Consider the following 14087-nt stretch of genomic DNA (forward strand, 5'->3'; position numbering starts at 1 on the left):
TGGTACCGTTTACTTTCCTTAACATTAAATTGCTCTTCAGTGGTAACAGCCTAGTGTGTAAATCTTTCCAAAATTTTCCTCCATGTTCATACAAACATAAATTCCTAAATACGTAGTTTTTGCGTGTGTGTGCTATTTGGAGGAAAAAAACAGGATCACACCATATACGTTTCAGCAATAGGCTTAAAATACGCTGTGGAGAATCAGTGCCTAAAAGTTCATAATAACTAACTTGTTTTTCTTTAAGTAGTCTCATAATATTCTGCAATATAGGTATATTATAGTTTGTTCAATGATTCCCATGTTGACCAGCATTCAGTGGTTTTTTGTTTGGTTTTTCTATTTTTTTTTTTTCTCACTATGAACAATGCTGCAATAACCATTCTTGTATTTTTGCCCTTACATATCCAGGGCTGCCGCTAACCTACACAGCATCTTTGAGCTAATTTGCATGTGTAACTAAATTAATAAACTAATCGCTATAAGATCTTTGATTATCTTATCTCCCATTCCTAAGAATATTCTAGATGGCCAAAATGAGAAGAGATGGATATTTTCTTTGGTAAAATGATGTAATTCTTTGTATTTAGGCATGCCTGGGAATTACTGGCTCATGAAAGAGTAAAACCTGGTAAATTACCTACCCCGTGTTCTCCAGGTGTGCACGGGCAAAACCCCAGGGTACAACAAACAGCACAGGGAAGGCTGCGGAGAAAACACGGGCAAATGTAGTTAGGAGTTGGTTGGCCAAACCTGCCTGCCTCATACCACAGCTGATGGGGCTAACCACAGGTGGTTAAAACATCAAACCTAACATCATGGAGTTGTGGACTGTGAGAGCTGGGGAGACCTAGAGTGGCACAGGGCCGATCCATTGTTTTACCACCCAAGAAACCAGGGCCCAGAACGGGAAAGCAACCTGATACTTGTCACAAAGCAGCTGAGAATAAATCTGAGGGTATTAACCCAAATCTCCTGAATTACTGGCCCAGGTTATTTCCTCTGAATCCTGCAGCACCAAATTCTCCAAAGGGTTTGTGGAGGTAGGGGGTCCAAATCTGGATACTCTTGGTCATATTACTTTTAATCAGAAAACCTCTTCTTGAAGACCTGGTATTATGGACTAAATATAGGTGTCCTCCCAAAAGTCATATGTTAAAGCGCTACCCCCGATGCAATGGAACTTGGAGACAGGGCCTTTGGTGGTGAGTACTTAGGTTTAGCTGAGGTCATGAGGGTGGGGTCCTCATGACAGGATTAGTGCCCTTATAAAAAGAGACCAGAGAGCTTGCTTTCTCTGTCTCCTTACCATATGAGAATACAGGAAGAAGGCAGCTGACTGCAAGATGGGAAGAGAGCCCTCACCAGAACCCAAGCATGCTGAACTTCCCAGCCTCCAGAACCATAAGAAATCAATGTCTGTTGTTTAAACTACACTGGTATTTTGTTTTGACGTTCCAAGCAGACTAATACAGTTGGGGACAGGGTAGGAGGAATATCATCAGATTCCACCAGACTTTCTCAATTTTTGAATGTGTCCATTGGGCTGTTGGACCTATAGCACCTGTGCATATATGCACATTTGTGCACACACACACACCCCTCTTCAAGGCTTCCTGTCCTTGAGGATTTATATGTCCCGGAAGCAACCTCCAGTTAGGTTTCTAAGTCCAACTAAAGTCTCCATTGGGCTCCCATGTTTTGATGGATCCCCAAGAGAGGAGGCTGGAGGTCAGGTCACTCACCCCAACCTAACAGCAGATATCTGGGCCACAGCCGCCTCTCAGGAAGCACTGTGGGCTCCAGCAGCGCATGGAGGTAGAGGCCTTCAACCAGCAGCCATAAGTAATTGGCACCCACAGAGTAGTGCAAGAGAACCTGGACTGAGCGGCAGGAGGTGGACATCTGCAGAAGACAAAACACCTGAGGGTGAGTCCAGGCTCCCCTGCATCTGACTCCAAGTCAGGGGGAGAAGGACCTCCCAGGGACAACCCCTCCTTTTTTTTTTTTTTTGAGATGGAGTCTCACTCTGTCACCAGGCTGGAGTGTGGTGGCGTGATCTCGGCTCACACTGCAACTTCCAACTCCCTGGTTCAAGTGATTCTCCTGCATCAGCCTCTTGAGTAGCTGGGATTACAGGCGTGTGCCACCACACCCAGCTAATTTTTGTATTTTTTTAGTAGAGATGGTGTTTCACCATGTTGGCCAGGATGGTCTTGATCTCCTGACCTTGTGATCCACCTACCTCGGCCTCCCAAAGTGCTGGGATTACAGGTGTGAGCCACCATGCCCAGCCCCCTCCTTCTTTGCTCTGGTCTCTCCCAGACCCTTGCTGACCATCTCAGGGAGGCTGGCAGTAATATCAAAATGTGAAGGAAGGAGGGCTTCATGTAGGTTTTCAAGGCCAGCCTCCTCTTTAACATTCTAGACATTTTCAGACAAAAATGTAGAAAATTCACCATCAGCAATTGCCCTAATGGAAACACTGAAGAGTATGTTCTCTAACCTCAGTTCAATTAAACTAAAATCAATAATTAAAAAATTTTCACAATTGGAAATTAGAAAATAGAATTCTAAGCAATTCATGGATCAAAGAAAAAATAAAACAGAAAGTAGAAAGTATTTCTTAGCCAAATGTAAAGAAAATATTGCATGAACTTACAGTATATGGTTAATACCAAACCTTATATAATAAAACTTATAGCCTTAAGTGCATGTTTTAAAAAACAAAAATCTGATTATCAATTATTTTAAGGATCATGTAAAAAAAAAGTTAGAAGGCTGGGCGCGGTGGCTCAAGCCTGTAATCCCAGCACTTTGGGAGGCCGAGACGGGCGGATCACGAGGTCAGGAGATCGAGACCATCCTGGCTCACACGGTGAAACCCCGTCTCTACTAAAAATACAAAAAAAAAAAAAAAAAAAAAAAAAACTAGCCGGGCGAGGTGGCGGCGCCTGTAGTCCCAGCTACTTGGGAGGCTGAGGCAGGAGAATGGTGTGAACCCGGGAGGCGGAGCTTGCAGTGAGCTGAGATCTGGCCACTGCACTCCAGCCTGGGTGACAGAGCGAGACTCCATCTCAAAAAAAAAAAAAAAAAAAAAAAAAAAAGTTAGAAAAAGAATAGCAAATTAAGCCCAAGAAAGTACATGGGAGGAAATAACAAAAGCAGAAGTTAATGAAATAGAAAACATGAAATAAAGATAATCAACAACGCTGAAAGTTTATTCTTTGAAAGGTCCAATTGAGAAACTTGTTGCCAAGATGATCAAAGGGTAGGAAAAAGAGCAAAGACAAAATTATCAATATCAGGAATGAAAATGAGAACACTCTTACAGATCCAATGGACTTGAAAAAGATCTGAAGAGAATATCATAAACAATATTAAGCCAATAAATTTGAACAGTTAGATGAAATAGACAAATTCCTAGGAAAACTCATTTACTACAGCTGACAGAAGAAATAGAATCTGGATATAAGATTCATAATTAATCCATAGTTTAAAACTTTCCAGGGCTGGGCACAGTGGCTCATGCCTGTAATCCCAGCACTTTGGGAGCTCGAGGCAGGCAGATCATGAGGTCAGGAGATCGAGACCATCCTGACTAACACAGGGAAATCCTGTGTCTACTAAAAATACAAAAAATTAGCTGGGCGTGGTGGCGGGCACATGTAGTCCCAGCTACTCGGGAGGCTGAGGCGGGAGAATGGTGTGAACCTGGGAGGCAGAGCTTGCAGTGAACTGAGATCACACCACTGTACTCCAGCCTGGGCAATGGAGCGAGACTCCATCTCTAAATAAATAAATAACTTTCCAATAAAGAAACCTCTGGGTCCAAAATGCTTCATCGGCACAATCTATCAAACATTTAAGGAAGAAATAATACTTATCTTTAATAAATTCTTCCAGAGAATAGTGAAAGAGGAAACAAATTCTAATTTGTTTTAAGAAGATAGCACAAACTTGATCACCAACCTGACAAAGGCATTATAGGCCAATCTTTCTCATGAATGTCAACAAGGAAATACTCAACAAAACACAGTATTAGCAAACTAAAGACAGCAACTTAGGAGAAAGAAAATAATATGTCAAAACCTAGTTGGATTTATTCCAGGAATGCAAGGTTAGTTTAATAGGTTACTGCATCATTAGCAGGATAAAGGAAAAACCATCTCAATAGATGCAGATTTCGATGTGGAAAAGCACTGCTGCTTTAAGAAAGTAGTACAATTGTCCCTCAATATCCTTGGGGGATTGTTTCTAGGATCCCCTGTGGACACCAAAATCCACAGATGCTCAAGTCCCTTCTATAAAATGGTGGAGTATTTGCCTATAACCTATGCACATCCTTTCATATACTTTAAATCATAGCTAGATTGCTTGTAATACTTAATACAATGTAAACGCTATGTGAATAGCTGTTATACTGTACTGTTTAGGGAATAATGACAAGGAAAAAAAGTCCGTACATATTCAGTTCAGACACAATCTTCCTTTTTGTTCCCAAATACCTTCTATCCCTAGTTGGTTAAATTCATGAATGCAGAACTCACGGATACAGACGGCCAGCTATAATTGTAAAATGCATTGATCTAGTCCAATTCTTTTGTTTGCACATGAAGAAACTCCCACCCAAAGACATACAGCAGCCATGGTGAACCCTTCTGCTTGTGGTTTCCTTCACCTGGGCAGGTGGTGGTTTTGATAAGTTATGTACTGCTTCTCTAGCCAGAAAATCTAGGAAACCCTCTTATCTCCCCCTGCCCCTCCCTAGTCCCACCTGCCTGCCCCTCCCTAGTCCCACCTGCCTGCCTTCTGATTCTTAGTAGTGACCCATCAGGTGGGGAGCCCACTTTAAACAGTGGGGAAGGGCATTACCTCTGACAGATAGGACATCCACCCATTCTCATTGTCAGGCCTCTTGGAGTAAGAGTTGTAGAAGACGACGTCCTTCACCAGCACAGCCAGGGTTCTCAGGATGAAAGAAGCAAACAAGTTCATGTGGATGTAGTTCCGTGTGCAGTGGAGTTTTCTGTGCAAGGAGAAAACCGAATGCCTTCCCTCAGGAAAGAATGGCTCTGACCAACAGGCCTATGCCTTTTATGTCTGTGTATCTCTCACTAAAGACAGAGGGTCATAGTATAGGCTGCAGAGCTGGACTGCTGCATTATGTGACCTTAAATCTCTGTGCCTCATTTTCCTCATTTGTAAAATGGGAGTAATAATAGTTATCACTGGCCAGATGCAGTGACTCATGCCTGTAATCCCAGCACTTTGGGAGGTCAAGATGCGCAGATCATGAGGTCAGGAGATTGAGAGTACCCTGGCCAACATGGTGAAACCCCGTCTCTACTAAAAATATAAAAATTAGCTGGGTGTGGTGGCACGTGCCTGTAATCCCAGCTACTCAGGAGGCTGAGGCAGGAGAATCGCTTGAACCAAGGAGTCGGAGGTTGCAGTGAGCCAAGATCACGCCACTGCACTCCAGCCTGGTGACAGAGCGAGACTCTGCCTCAAAAAAAAAAAAAAAAAAAAAAAAAAAATAGCTATCATCTACAAAGCATCTTCAACATGCCAACCGTGTTCCAAATTATTTATATACGCAGCTACTTTTGAGTATTCTTACTCCTTACCACCACTGGAGGTATAGGCACCATTATTACCCTGATTTTATAAATGAAAGAATTAAAGCAGAAGGATGAAGTCATCTGTCCAAAGTCCCAGAGCAGCAAATCGTAGAGCTGAGATTCAGACACAGAAACTCTCAGGCCAAAGTATAGGTCTCCCAGGCTCTTCTGCCTCTGAGAACAAGAGCACTTACCTCCAGGGGTTGTGGGATGATTAAATCCGTCAATCTGTGCACGTAAGTAAGTGTCCAGAAAATTGTTAGCTCTCGTCACCTCTTCCTTACACACCTGGAGTCTCCTGCAGGCTCTTTGTGAGTGATGTGACATTTATCCTTGCTGTCGCCAGAGGAAAGAACTCTTCCCTCCACTGTGCTCCCTGGGCAGCACATACCCTGTCTTATTTTGCTTTAGAGCTATTGTTACATTTTTAATTTCCAAAAAGAACTTGAGGCAGATTCTTCAGTCTTAGGATTTATGCATTCTTCTAACTAGATTGCGGGCTATTTGAGCGCAGCGACTGGACCTCACTTTTCCCCAAGCCTTAGGCAGAACTGACACTTGGTTGTCCCAGGCTTGGCTGAAGTGACTTTCTACAGGGCTGGGCAGTTATTTTCTCCTGGCTTGATCCTGGGACTTTGGAACAGGGCATGGAGGAAGGAGGTCACAGATAATCAGTGGGTACAAGCTGCAGAGTTCTCCCGTAACTCAAGGATGGTTCTCCCAATGGGATAGATAGTCATGACTCTACCCTAGGAGCTCCAGAACATCTCAGGATTGAGGAGTCACATGAGGCCCAACCTAGGGCTAGCAGAGCCCAGTGGAGAGATGCTCTGGAGCTGGTATCCAGATCTCCTACACTTATGTCAAATGCTCATTCTGCCACGTTATATCCGCTTACGTTCCTGAGACAAGAGACAGCTTTGGAGAGCTTTCTAGTGGGTCCATAAATGTCTCACTTGGGTGATTTCTAAAAACATGATTTAGTAAAAGGCACTCAGGCTTTGGAATGCTGAAAGTTTAGGGAGGGAAAGTGCTCGGATCCTGGACTGCCTGCTTGTGATCCTGGCTTCATTACCCACCAGCTGGCGATCCTGGGCAAGTTACTTCATCTCTCCATATTTCAATTAACTCACGTATAAAGTGGGGATAATAATAATGCTAACCTCCTAGGAATAGAATGAATCCTAATTTGAATTGGGGATGACATTTAAACGACCTAATGCATGTAATGCGTTTAGGAGTAAGCACTTAAATTTGATAGCTAATTGGAGTCCGAGGGCCCTGAATTAAAATCCCAGCTCTTCCACCCACTTGTTTGCCTTGGGGAAGATTCTTAATCTCTTCTGTAAAAAGAATGCTTCTGATTGAGTTGTAGTGGGAATGGGCTGTGGTGGTAATGGGTGTGATTAGGGATTTACACCAGGGCCGGGCACACAGCAGGTGTCTAATCCAAAGAAAGTAAAGCTGTCAGGAGTCTTGGGTTCAAGTTCTAGCTGTGTAGCCAACTGGCTTTATGGCCATAGGCGACTCAATGCCTCTGATTGGGACATTGCCATCCCTTTCTTCCCCTTCATCTGCAGAATGGGATGGATGGGCCTCATCCTCTCTCAGGTCATTTCCAGCTTTGATGATTCATGACACATCCAACCCAGTCTTGCAGCGCCTTCTAGAGGTAGCCAGCAAATTACACAATACCATAATTCCCCCATTATCCACACTTTTACTTTCCACTGTTTTAGTTACCTGCGGTCAATCATGGTGCACTGCAGCTCAAAAATATTAAACAAAAAACTTCTAGACATAAATAATTAAATAAATAGTTCATTAGTTTTAAATTATGTGCCATTCTGAGTAAAGTGATGAAATCTAACACTGACCATCACAAAAGAAGGGTGAACACAGTGCAATAAGATACTTTGAGAGAGAGAGGCCACATTCACATAACTCTTATTATAGTATAGCGTTATAATTGTTCTATTTTAATATGGTTATTGTTGTTAATCTCTCACTGTGTCTAATTTATAAATTAAACTTTATCACAGGTATGTATGTATAGGAAAAAAACATGGGGATAGAACCAAACATAGGGTTGGTTCTATCCCTGGTTTGAACACTATGTTTGGTTCTACCTCTGGTTTCAGGCATCTACTGGAACTCTTAGAACATCCCTTATAGATGAAGGAGGGCTACTATACCTGCCTGAACACATGTCTGCAGAAGCTCTACTCACCGAAGAAACAAGAGGAGGGTGAGAGCCAGGAAAAGGGAGATAAGAGAGACAGAGTATCCCACGGTGTACATCAGCTGCAAGGTTGACAGCAAGGCATAATGATCCACCTGAACACAGAGGAAGAGCAGACATGACCACCAAGCCATGGGACTATGGCCACAACCCCCAGCTCCACACCCAGGGCCACCAAGGGCCTAGGCATGGACTCCCAACATTTTTTTAAACTTTTCCTTCCCAATCCTTGTTGACACCCAAATAGGGTAGTTTAGACTGCTCTCTGGTACATCTCAGAGGCCAAGGAGCCTTAACAAGTGAAGAGCCCATGGTGGGTCTCACCCCTGTAACTGGGCCCACAACCCAGCACTGATACACCAAGAGCCACTATATCATAAAGGAATTGTGTTCAGAACAAGAGGGTGCCTTGGGAATGAAGATGGGCTCTTTGCCCTTGGGAGCACTGTCCCTAGGGTCTATGGGTCCTTCCTTCTGAAGGACAGGGCCAGATTTCTGTCTGAATGTTTTCTGTCTGAAGTAAGTCTTCATAGATGACCTCTTGGAAGAAGACTCAATGAAACATTGCAATATTTTCTCTGAGTCTCCGGTAGCCTAATTGTGAACAGAGGATAATTTACTGGAAATTCTGTGTTATTAAATGTGATTTTTGTTCTATGTTCATGAGAGATTTTGGTCTGTAGTTTTCTTGTAATGTGTTTGTCTGGTCTTGGCATCTGTTTAACGATGGCCACATCATTACGATGAGTTGGGAAGTAGTTCCTCCTTGTCAATTTTCTGGAGAGTTCATGTAGCATTGGCATTATTTTTTCTTTACATATTGGAATTACATAGGTCTGAAGTTTTCTCTGTGAGAGAGTTTTAACTACAAGGCAATTTTAATAATAGATATAGGACTATTCTGGTTATCTAGTCCATCTTTAGTGAAATTGTGCTTGTTTCTTTTAAAAATTTATCCATTGTATCCAACATGTAGAAATTATTGACAGAAAGGCATTCATAAAAATCTCTTATTATCCTTTTAATGTCTATAAAGTATCAGTAGTGATGTCCCATGTCTCTTAATGTAATTCATGACCTCTCTCTCACTTTCTCTCTCTCTCATCTTTAATTCTTCCCCTTTTTAAGGTTCATTTTTCTAGAGGTTCACCAAATTTATTGATCTTCTTAAATAATCAAGTTTGGCTGGTGTGATTCCGTCCTGCGCAGCTGTTCCCTGGAGAAGTGATCATTTACCTCTGTCCGTCTCCTCCCCCACCTAAGTACATGCCACCATCCCATGAAGGACTCAATGGACTGAACATGAGCCCCCTGAGGCCCCAGAACTATCTTTTCAGTTGTGAACTAAAGAGTGACAAAGATGATCCCTTTAAGGTAGAAATTGATGAAAAGGAACACCACTTATCTTTAAGAACGGTCAGTTTAGGGGCTGGTGCAAAGGACGATTGCACATTGCTGCTGCAGAGACAACGAAATATGAAGGCAGTCCAATTAGAGTAACACTGGCAACTCTGAAAATGTCTGTACAGCCAGTGGTTTCTGTTGGGGGCTTTCAAATCACACCACACATGGCCTTACAGTTGAAGCGTGGTTCGGGGCCGATTAGTGGACAGCACTTAGCTGGGGAGGAAGATGTAGAGTCAGAAGATGAAGAGAAGGAGAATGTGAAACTCTTAAGTATAATCTGGAAAGCAATTTGCCCCTGGAGGTGGTAGCAAGATTCCACAGAAAAAATTAAAACTTGTGGCTGATGAAGAAGATGATGGTGTTGAAGATGATGCTGAAGAAGATGATGATGATTTTGATGATGAGGAAACTGAAGAAAAAGCACCAGTGAAGAAATCTGTGAGATACTCCAGCCAAAAATGCACAAAAATCAAACCAGAATAGAAAAGACTCAAAACCATCAACACCAAGATTAAATAACTAAGTTTGGGTTTTATTTATTTATTTTCATATTATTTTTCTGCCTTGCATTTAATTAAATTCTATTCATCCTTTCTAATTCTTTTCTTTTGCTTACTTTCAGTTTAATTTGCTGAGGTTTTTTTCCTAGTTTCTTAAGGTGGAAGTTGGGCCACTAACTTGATATTTTTCCTATTTTCTAATACAAGAATGCTATAGACTGGATAAAGAAAAGGTGGCACATATACACCATGGAATACTATGCAGCCATAAAAAAGAATGAGGTCATGTCCTTTGTAGGGACATGGATGAAGCTGGAAGCCATCATTCTCAGCAAACTAACACAGTAACAGAAAACCAAACACCACACGCTCTCACCCCTAAGTGGGAGTTAAACAATGAGAACACTTGGACACAGGGAAGAGAACATCACACACAGGGGCCTGTCGGGGTGGGGGGCAAGGGGAGGGAGAACAATAGGAGTAATGTAATTAATCATTACTTTATTGGAGACATGAGGCATTATTTTATTGGAGATATGAGGCTAACAAATACCTAAGCATGCAGGACTTAAAACCTAGATGACGGGTTGATAGGTGCAGCAAATCACCATGGCACATGTATACCTACGTAACAAACCTGCCTGTTCCCAGAACTTGTATCCCAGAACTTTAATAATAATAATAATAATAATAATAATAATAATAATAATGTTATACATTTCTCTCCATGACTGCTTTGGCTGCATCACAAAATTGTTGATATATTTTCATTTTTATTTAGTTAAAATATTTACTAATTTATACTTTTTTACTTGACTTATGGGTTATTTCGAAGGATGTTGTTATTTTAAAAAAATATTTGGGGATTTTTCCAGACATCTTACTGTTACTGATTTCTAATATATTTTGTAGTTTTAAAAACTAAATTTATTTATCTTTAAATAATATTTTTTTAAATGAGATAAAACATTTATCTTTATATGTACTATTTCTAGTGCTCTTCATTCCTTTATGTAGATTAAAATGTCTACGTGGTATGTTTTTTTCTTTCTCTGTTAACATTTTTTGCAGTGGTGGTCTGGAGGCAGAACTCTCAATGCAACCTTTGAGCTCTTTCAGATCAATCCCAACCACATTTCTCTCTAGAATTATTCTCTATGGACTTCATCAAGATCCCTATAATCTTGTCAACCTCCAGTTGCGCTTGTTTGCCTCTCCTTGAAACTAAATCTTTCCTTCTAAGACCAGCACAAACCTACCCCCTATAAGAAATCCTCCTCAAATGCCTCTCTGCTTATTGTCAACTCTTACTGTCAAAGTACTTATGGTTTGTTTCACAAATAGGGGTGTCAATTGTATTATTCATTAATGCTTTGCTTACATTTATCTTGTCTTTCCAGACAGACTATGAAACACTTTGAAAGTAAAGAAGTGTTTTGTGCTTCTGCACACAAAGTGGTGTAGTTTCTTTAAACTGACTATTTCTGTGGCACATCAAGACATTACTGTGTCATTTAGCATGATTTATTTTATTGGAGATATGAGGCTAACACATTTAATTAAATAACCTATTTATTTTTAAAACGTGTGTGTTTTATGCTTTCTAGGAACAAATTAGGGGAAATGTCTTTTTTTTTTTTTTTTTTTCCGTCTGTGTCCTAATTAGTTTGGGTTTCCAAGAAGCAGATCCTGAGACAAGAATTGGAATGCAGGCAGTTTGCACAGGAAGTGAAAAAAATTGGCTAGGCACGGCGCCTCACGCGCCTGTAATCCCAGCACTTTGGGAAGCCCAGGCAGGCGGATCACCTGAGGTCAGGAGTTCAAGACCACCCTGGCCAACATGGCAAAACCTCATCTCTACTAAAAATACAAAAATTAGCTGGGCATGGTGGCAGGCGCCTGAAATCCCAGCTACTTGGGAGACTGAGGCAGGAGAATCGCTTGAACCCTGGAGGTGGAGGTTGCAGTGAGCCAAGACTGAGCCATTGCACTCCAGCCTGGGCAAGAGAGAGAGACTTTGCCTCCAAAAAAAAAAAAAAAAAAGTGAAAAAAATCATCAGTTAGAACAAATAAAGGGTAGGTTATCAAGCCAGCTACTATGGTGGGAAGCTGGAGCTTAATCCCACTGGGGAAGCTCTGGAATCCTCAGAGTCAACTAACCCCAAGACCAAGGGAGTTGGTATGGAAACATACCAAATCTTGCCCGCCATTGATTAAAGGTGGCTTCCAAGGTACATTACTTCCATGGCACTTATGGCCTGAATTTCAACAAACAAGTGGGCTTCAGGAACCAGAGAACCAGCAAAGAAATGCATGCACTCATGGTGAGAAGTTAAGCAGCTGTGTACTGAATTGATTAGGGTGAGGGATGTGGGCAGGGCGCCAAAAGCACCTGCTACAGTTGGTTTAATTGTATTTCTTTAGAGGATTTTCTTCAACTGTCCTCTACATTAAGGTCTCTAACAAAACCTGGCTACTTTCCTAGAGGCTCCAAAACATCAGGTCTCCAGCTCACTCTTAGTACCAACAGGTGAACGTTACATCACTTAGACACCTTTATGAGAAACTTCCTAACCAATATGTGATACGCACCCAACGAGGAAACAGGTACTCTCGTACATAGCTGAAGGGAGGGCAAATGTATAACCCCGATGGCAATATCTAACAAAATTATATATGCATCTGCCTTTAATCCAGTGATCCCAGTTCTAGAAATCTTCCAAAAGATATACTGCCGCAAATATTAGCCTACACACACATCTGAGGTTATTCACTGTGGCGCTTTTAGGAATAAAAGATTGGAAATTAGCTGAGTGCGGTGGCTCACGCCTGTAATCCCAGCACTTTGGGAGTCTGAGGTGGGCAGATCACAAGCTCAGGAGATCGAGGCCATCCTGGCTAACATGGTGAAACCCCATCTCTACTAAAAATACAAAAAATTAGCCGGGTGTGGTGGCGGGTGCCTGCAGTTCCAGCTACTTGGGAGGCTGAGGCAGGAGAATGGCATGAACCCGGGAAGTGGAGCTTGCAGTGAGCCGAGATCATGCCACTGCACTCTGGCCTGGGCAACAGATCAAGACTCTGTCCCCCCCAAAAATATATATATATATTGGAAAAAACCCAGATGGCCATAGGACAGTGGCTGAACAAACTAGTGGATATGCTAAGTGAAATACTATGCAGCTGTAAAAAAGAGAGATAAATATTTACAGTGCAGAAAAGCTATAAAAGTTTGGGAAAGCAACTGGAAAAAATATTAAATATGGATGAAATAGGCCATGTGATAAAAATCACTGTTAATTTTACTTGGTTGAAATAATGGTAATGCAGTTGTGTAGAATGATGTCCCTAATCTTAGGAGGTACCCAGTGAATTTGGGGGTGAAATCTCATGATGTCTACAAATTAGTTTTAAATATTTCAGAAAGGGAGAAACAGAGCGAAAGCAAATGTGGCAAAACGTTATTACATTTTGAATCTAAATAGTGGGTATATGAGTGTCTACTATATTATTCTTTAAATTTTTCTATGTTTCAATTTCAAAATAAAATGTTGTAAAAATCATATAATCAATGGCTCTATTATAAATTATACTGAAAATTAAAATGCATTATTAAAATTATATACCATATATTAAAATTATATACAGATATATCAATTCATATGTATTAAATTATGTATTTAAAAATAAAAAGTACTTTTTAAAGGACAACATAAGGCATAATCATTTCATTCCATTAAACATAATTTCATACTAAGTCATCTAAACACACTTGTTAATGCTTATGTGTGCACATACACACACACACAAATCTCCTTTAATAGTGCCATTTAATATGCATAAGGACCCCCAGCATCTCATTAGTTGAAAGAACATAACATTTTGTTTGCCAAAACTCTGAAGGGCAAAGATTTACTAACACTGGCCTTTTTTGGGCAAAATTTCAACCCTCTATTAGAAACACAGGTAAACATGGCCAGAAGTTGTTTTTTTTGTTAAGTATTTGAATTCTTGGAAATGTGGCCATTTGCAGAGGGGAGGAGGCAATGCCCTTGTCCTCACTTTCCCAAAGAGAGAATCTTTCCTTCCTGTCTTTGAAAAAAGTACAGTTTTCAAATCTTGCTTAGTGCTCCCCATTTGCTGACTTGGGGATGGTGCCACTGTGTCCGCACACTCGTGGTTCTCAACCTTGGCTGCATATTAGAATCATCTGGGGAACTTTGGAACTAGTATTGATGGCTAGGCCCCACCACAGACCAACTGACTCAGAATTTGTGAAGCCATTCATGTAGTATTTATTAAGTGCCTACTGTA

At 41.2% G+C, this 14087-nt stretch overlaps 1 protein-coding gene across 1 annotated transcript in view; it reads right to left on the reverse strand.

Moving 5' to 3' along the window:
* The window catches only part of GLP2R (glucagon like peptide 2 receptor), a 67978-nt gene that overhangs the window by 30596 nt on the left and 23295 nt on the right, over nucleotides 1-14087 (reverse strand). The window contains exons 5-8 of the mRNA XM_010358266.1: nucleotides 7855-7961; nucleotides 4876-5029; nucleotides 1746-1905; nucleotides 645-705 (exon numbers count right to left, since the gene is read on the reverse strand). Of these exons, the coding sequence (XP_010356568.1) occupies nucleotides 645-705; nucleotides 1746-1905; nucleotides 4876-5029; nucleotides 7855-7961 (482 nt within the window). The remainder of the gene's footprint in view (nucleotides 1-644; nucleotides 706-1745; nucleotides 1906-4875; nucleotides 5030-7854; nucleotides 7962-14087) is intronic.

Source organism: Rhinopithecus roxellana, chromosome 19 (assembly GCF_007565055.1).
Source record: "Rhinopithecus roxellana isolate Shanxi Qingling chromosome 19, ASM756505v1, whole genome shotgun sequence".
NCBI lineage: Eukaryota > Metazoa > Chordata > Mammalia > Primates > Cercopithecidae > Rhinopithecus > Rhinopithecus roxellana.